The sequence below is a fragment of the Danio rerio genome, chromosome 25 (assembly GCF_049306965.1).
Source record: "Danio rerio strain Tuebingen ecotype United States chromosome 25, GRCz12tu, whole genome shotgun sequence".
Taxonomy (NCBI): domain Eukaryota; kingdom Metazoa; phylum Chordata; class Actinopteri; order Cypriniformes; family Danionidae; genus Danio; species Danio rerio.
The window spans coordinates 3,635,846-3,643,285 of NC_133200.1; the positions used below are offsets into that span (position 1 = coordinate 3,635,846).

Sequence of the window (7,440 nt, forward strand, 5' to 3'; positions counted from 1 at the left end):
ATATTTATATTACAGGCTCTTCTATATTAAACAGCGACATCAAGTGGGTTAGAATAACTCAGAAACCCCGTGTGCTTTAAAAATACTTACCGCGTATTTTTGAGTAGATTAACATTTTTTAGTATTATTAAAATCAATTTTGTGCTTTTTATAAAGTCATTTTTGAATATATATTTATTTTTTAAAAGTTTAGGACTTTTATTTTGAAAAGTGGCCTTATTCGGGGTTTATTTATGGGGCAGAATAACGCGCGCGTGTGCATGTTTATGTCAACAAGCCTATAATTCACGACTCTTTATTAAACACACTGCAGCCAGACTCTGTTTATTAGTGTCTGCCTGTGTGTCAGTCTGCAGTTGTGGATCTGTCGCGTTTATTTTAACCTAGAAGAACAGATTGCGGGTTGCCCTACATTTGCCATTTGCCAAGGACTGCTCATATTAACTCAGGGTAAGTGCATCAATCTAACGTTATATTAAACAAATAGGAATTATTATATATTCTTACATTGTGGTATTATTGCATTGTGAGATCTATATCACATATATAAATACACCTTTCACAAATCTCTCTTTTAAATTCATATGTTTAATAGCTCTACAATATTATATTTGAGCATGTACATTAGATTAGTCAGTACTGAAGCCAAATCTGGAGCTCATCTAACAAAATAACTTACAATACCGCTCCAAAAACTAGTACAGCCAAATTTAAATATTAGAAAAAAATATTAGATACAAATTTAATAAAAGGAAAAATCAAGAGAAGCAAAGAAATAGAAAAATTGAGCTAAAATTTTGTAGTTTGTACTTTTTATTTAATATATATCTTGAATTTGATTGCATTATCTTTTAGTTTTTAAATATGTTTGGCGACTAAAATATTATATTTTAAATATATCTGTTTAATAAATCTGTTTTGTTTAAATGCACCAAAATACATCGCCTATATTCACTAAGAAATGGAAACAATTTTTTAAACCAGCTGTACTTATTATGCTGAGCACACACACACACATATTTGTGTGTGTGTGTGTGTGTGTGTGTGTGTGTGTGTGTGTGTATATATTTATATATATATATATATATATATATATATATATATATATATATATATATATATGAGCAATTCCAGCGTTATGGATGTGACATTTGCAGTAAAAACTCAAAACATAAATTCGCATAGAAAGTACACGTTAACATTATATTGAAACTTTTGTTTATATTTTCCAGAACAACTGACCACAGAGTTATGGGACCTGAAAAATATCAATCTGTAAACATGTTTTTTACTTTAAATGAGGAAAATAAACATGCGTTATGGATGTGACAAAAAAAGTCTGCAAGTTTACAGTTTACAACATGATTTGTAGAAATTCTGTGAATGAAACTGCAAAACCCAAAATAAAAAAAAATGATAATCAAAAGGACAAGAGTTAGCTCACTATAGAACAAACATGATTAATTTAATTTAATATTTTCGTATTTATGAGGAAAAAAAGTGTCGTTATGGATGTGGCATTTCTCCGTTATGGATGTGACAGTTGTGAAATTGCCACTTGTGTGACTTTGGTAAATCAAATAGAATAGTGTGAAAACACAGACAGAGACTTTTTGAGAATTTCTAAAGTACTGTAAAATACTTGCTTACCCAAAAAACACAGAAACGGTTTCCGTATTTTGGTGAAAACTTAAATTTTTCATGGCAAGGTTGACATTTGCACAGAATTGCTCATTTTTATATATATATATATATATATATATATATATATATATATATATACAGTTGAAGTCAGAATTATTAGCCCTCCTAAATTATTAGACCGCTTGTTTATTTTTTCCCCAATTTCTGTTTAACGGAGAGCAGATTTTTTCAACACATTTCTAAACATAATAATTTTGATAACTCATCTCTAATAACTGATTTATTTTATCTTTACCATGATGACTGTAAGTAATATTTTACTACATATTTTTCTAGACACTTCTATACAGCTTCAGGTGACATTTAAAGGCTTAACTAGGTTAATTAAGTTAACTTGGCAGGTTAGAGGAATTAGGCAAGTTATTGTATAATGATGGTTTGTTCTGTAGGTTATCGAGAAAAAATATAGCTTAAAGGGGCTAATAATTTCAACTTCATCTGTATGTATGTATATATATATATATATATATATATATATATATATATATATATATATATATATATATAGTATTATATTATATTTTATTTTCTGCAATAAATATTGTTATATGAATACAATCAGTTTTACAAGATGGTTTAAATAGCTCTATTTGATAATTTTCTGGGAGGTGTAACAGGATTAAGTTACAGAAATTAAAGTTTTTCCTACATTGCTTTCTCTTGGTTGTAGTCCGAATATCAAAAAATAATAATAATAATAATAATTTGATCAAGTAAAAATATAGTTGTGTTTTCAACTTCAGAAGAAATAAGGCAACATTAAGATTTTTTTTTTTTAAACAAGCAAAATTGTCTGCCAGTGGAGTAAAATAATCTTGTTTTTGCTTTAAAATGTTGATATTTAGACTAGAAATGAGAAAAATTGTAAGAAGAACTTTTGCATAAATTGTATAAATACAGTAATTAAACTAAATTCAACTATCCAGACTAATCCAGACTCGACATTGCTTATATTGCGATGTGACAATTGCAGATGCACAGATTGCGAAATTGATGCTTTTATATATATATATATATTTATTTATTTATTTATATAATACTGTTATAACACATATTTTCCAGGCCTAATATTAATAATACTCATTTAATATTATTGATTTTTTTTATATAATAATATTTATTTTGTGTGTGTTTGTTTCAGAATCATGAGTTCTCAGGTGAGGCAGAACTTCCACCAGGAATGTGAGGCGGCAATAAACCGCCAGATTTACCTGGAGCTCTACGCCTCATATGTGTATCTGTCCATGGTGAGAGTCAGCTGTGTGTGTGTGAGAGAAATATGAATATAAGAGTCTCCATCAGGGCTCATGATGGCGTCTGCTCTTCTCTGCAGGGCTATTATTTCGACAGAGATGACAAGTCTCTGCCCAACTTTGCCAAGTTTTTCCGCGATCAGTCGAAGGAGGAGCGAGAGCACGCGGAGAAGCTGATGAGTCTGCAGAACCAGAGAGGAGGACGGATCTTCCTGCAGGACATCAAGGTGCAGATCAGTGTGTCTGTGTGTCTTTCGGGGACTCAAGCCAAATAATAATACATAAATAATAATATAAAATAAAAATTAATCCAGTATTGATTGTTTTTAAAATGTAGTGGGCTGGTTTAGGGGTGGGGGAGAGAACATACAGTCTGTACAGTAGAAAGATCATTATGTCAATGGGAAGAGCCCAGAAAACATGACAAACTAACTCGGTGTGTGTTTCTATGCATCTCTGTGTGTATATCTGTGTGTGTGTGTTTCTGTGGTTTCATCTGTGTGTGTGTGTGTGTGTGTGTGTGTGTGTGTGTGTGTGTGTGTGTGTGTGTGTGTATGTGCACAGAAGCCAGATCGGGATGAGTGGGGCAGTGGTCTGGAAGCTCTAGAATGTGCTCTGGCTCTGGAAAAGAGTGTCAATCTGTCTTTACTGGAGCTTCACAAGGTGGCGACTCAACACAACGATCCTCATGTGAGTACACACACAAGCACACACACACACACACACACATGTTTGTTTTTGTGAAAAGTGGGGACATTACATAGGTTTCCATTCATTTTGTACGGTCCAAACCATATATTATATTGCCCTCACCCCACCCCTAAACCCAACCATCACAAGAGACTGTGCAGCTTTACTCTCTGATTAAACTCATCCTATGTGACTTATAAGCTTTTTGAGAAATGAGGATGTCCTCATATTTCACCTCCTGTTTGTAATACCTGTGTCATACCTATGACATTATACTGATTTGTGTCCTGATATGTCACAAAAACACGTACACACACACACACACACACACACACACATATAAACAGTTGAAACCAAAAGTTTATATACACTTTAAAAAGGCGCATAATGATTTTTAAAAAAAGGTCAGATGTTAATGTGACTAAACCTTTTCTCTTTTAGGTAAGCTAGGATGATCACATGTGTTTCTGTTGTGGTTAATAGCAGAATAATGAGAGAGAGAGATTGTTTGAGAAATTGTCATAACTTTTCTTGAAAGTCAAGTTTACACACAATCAGATTATTCTGCCTCTGGAAAGCTCAGATGATGATGTCAAGGTTTTGGAAGTTTCTGATAACTAATTGACAACATTTGAGTTATTGTGAGGCACAACTGTAGAATAGTATTTTAGGAAAAGCTCAAACACACTGCTTCCTTGTGTGACAACATGGGAAAATCAACAAAACAGAATCAACAACAAAAGCCAGATTACAATTTGCTTAATGACACTGGGAAAAGACTAATATTGGAGACATGTCCTGTGGTCTGATGGAGCTAAGATTGAACTGTTTGGCCATAATGACCATTTGGAGGACAAAGGGGAAAGCTTACAAGCCTAGGAACCCCATCCCAACTGTGAAGTATGGGGGCGGCAGCATCATGTTGTGGGGCTGTTTTGCTGCAGGAGGGACTGGTCCACTTCACAGCATAGACGACATCATGAAGAAACAACATTATGTAGAAATACTGAAGCAACATCTCAAGACATCAGCCAGGAAATTACAACTTGGCCACAAATGGGTCTTCTAAACACACCACTGCCAAATTAGTTCAAATGTGTTGTAAGGACTAGTGATGGGAAGTTGGGATCATCTTACTGACTCGGATCTTTTGAGTCTCGTTCATCAAGATGAACGAATCTTTTTTCGAGTCATTTCGTTCATTTGGTTCAGTTTGCCACAATATTATTAAAATGTTACGAATTGCTTCCAAACACATCTGCAACTAACCCAAAAGGTTGACTGCATGACAAATAAGTCATAATTAGAATATAACAAGGAAAAAATAATAATTCAATGTTTACCTGCTCTTTTGTCTATGAAGGTATTGTTGTCTCTTTGCTTAGCTCACCTCTTCATGTCTTCAAATGTCAGGGGTTCATCCACGTTACACTGACAGTCACATATAATCTTAATCAATGCACAGTCTGAGCCGATAGGAGCCATGATCATTCGTTGTTTACGTGACAGAATGACTCAAACCTGAGGTACTCGAGAGATGAACGGTTCAATTCTTCTTCCCGCTCTAAACGCATATGATTGGCCCATCACTAGTAAGGACAACAGAGTGAATGTTTTGGAGTGGCCATCACAAAGCCCTGATCTCAATCCTATGGAAAATTTGTGGGCAGAGTTGAAAAAGCTTGTGCGAGCGAGACAGCCATGACATCTGACTCAATTACACCAATTCTGTCAGGAGGAATGGGCCAAAATTCCTGCAAACTATTGTGAGAAGCTTGTGGAAGGAGACCCAAAACACTTGACCAGTTATAGTTTAAAAGCAAAGCTAGAAAAAAAAACAAGGAAATGTGTGTGAACTTTTGACTGTCTAGAAGTTAATAAATAATTCTCAAAAACAAATTCTCTCATTATTCTGGCATTTAGCAAATGTAAATCATTTAGGTAATCCTAGCAGACCTAAAATAGTAAACATTTAGTTTGATTTACCATCAGACATTTAAAATAATGGTTATGTTCCTTTTTTAGCGTATATATATATATATATATATATATATATATATATATATATATATATATATATATATATATATATATGCGCGCGCGTGTGTGTGTATGTATATATCATTCAAATGAGCTGATCTCAATAAAAATGCCTAAAATGTTGAGTTCAAATGTCTTAAATATAGGCATGTATACAAGTCTAAGCTGTTTTTTCCACATAACTACAAGCTTTTGCCTCAATTTCATGAAAGCACCTAATCCAGCCAATCAGACGTCAGAGTTATTGAGCTGATTGGCTGTGTCCTGAGTTGCGCTGTGGTCACACTGGGCTTTTCCTCCCATAGACTTCCATTCATACGCACGCGAATGCGTCAGACCAGAAACGCAGGGTCATGCATTAAGTTTCGCAGGTTGCTCCGGTGCAAAGTTCAAGTTGGTGAATTGACCTGCGAAATCACATCACTTGACTGAGACCAACCGAGGATCAAAACATGACCTCTCTGGACAGACATTTAAAACATGGAGCAATCGCTCGCTTTTTTAAATGTCTAATCATCTTGTTTAATCCCGCCCCTTTTCTCAGCGCCGCACGGCAGAACATCGCATGCTCAAACTCTAATGTGACTGCAGCTTTACCATGGGGCTTGTGTTGATGGGATTGGCTGTGCTTGCAATGACTCCTCAGTTTGGCTCTTTCTCACTGATTCTCTCTCTCTCAGGTGTGTGATTTTCTGGAGACGCATTACCTGGATGAGCAGGTGAAGTCCATCAAGGAGCTGTCGGATTGGGTGGGCAGTCTTCGGCGCATGGGAGCCCCTCAAAACAACATGGCTGAATATCTGTTCGACAGACACACTCTGGGCAAAGAAAGCTCTTAGACCATCAGTCAGCCATATGCAGGGAAATCTGCTGTAGTTTATAGAGTTACTGAACCCTTCACAAGCCATAGCTGATGTCCAAACAACATACAGCTGAAGTCAGAATGATTCACCCTCCTGTGAATTTTTTGATGTTGAACAGATTCAGGAATTTTTCACAGTATTTCCTATAATATTTTTTCTTCTGGAGAAAGTCTTGTTTGTTTTATTTTGGCTAAAATAAAAACATTTTTTTTAAGGTCAATATTATTAGCCCCTTTAAGCTATATTTGTTATGACTTGTCTGCAGAACAAACCACTGTTATACAATAACTTGCCTAATTACCCTAACTTTAGCCTAATTAACCTAGTTAAGCCTTTAAATGTCACTTTAAGCTGTATAGAAGTGTCTTGAAGAATATCTAATCAAATATTATTTACTGTCATCATGGCAAAGATAAAATAAATCAGTTATTAGAAATGAGATATTAAAACTATTATGATTAGAAATGTTTTAGGGAAAATCTTATGTCCATTAAACTGTAATTGGGGAAAAAATAAACAGGGGGGCGAATAATTCTGACCTCAACTGTATATGTCACATGTATTACTGTAATACTATGCAATATTATATATATGTAATCAATCAAATGAGGTGGTGTCTAAAATAAATCTGCCTAAAATGGTGATTTATGTTTTGTGTGTTTCTTTTAGATGTATAGACGTATATTTTTCAAATCATTATAAGACATTGTATAGTTATGTAATATGATACAAGCAATGTTGTTTTCTTGAAGCAGTTCGAATGGTTTTATTTATTATTCATCCAAGATAGTAGAAACCAACACAAAAAAACATTCGTTCATTCACTTTCCTTCGGATTAAGCTGCGGCCACACTAAAGTTTGTGTGTGCGAAATTCTGTCGTACGGCGCT

At 34.5% G+C, this 7,440-nt stretch overlaps 1 protein-coding gene across 1 annotated transcript; it reads left to right on the forward strand.

Annotated features, from left to right (window-relative positions):
• Positions 1 to 231: 231 nt before the first annotated feature.
• fth1b (ferritin, heavy polypeptide 1b) lies at positions 232 to 7,194 on the forward strand. The gene is given in 5 exon segments (NM_001004562.1): positions 232 to 450; positions 2,846 to 2,951; positions 3,038 to 3,184; positions 3,522 to 3,647; positions 6,368 to 7,194. Coding segments are annotated over 4 exon segments (534 nt in total). The 5' UTR covers positions 232 to 450; positions 2,846 to 2,849; the 3' UTR covers positions 6,527 to 7,194.
• Positions 7,195 to 7,440: the final 246 nt, after the last annotated feature.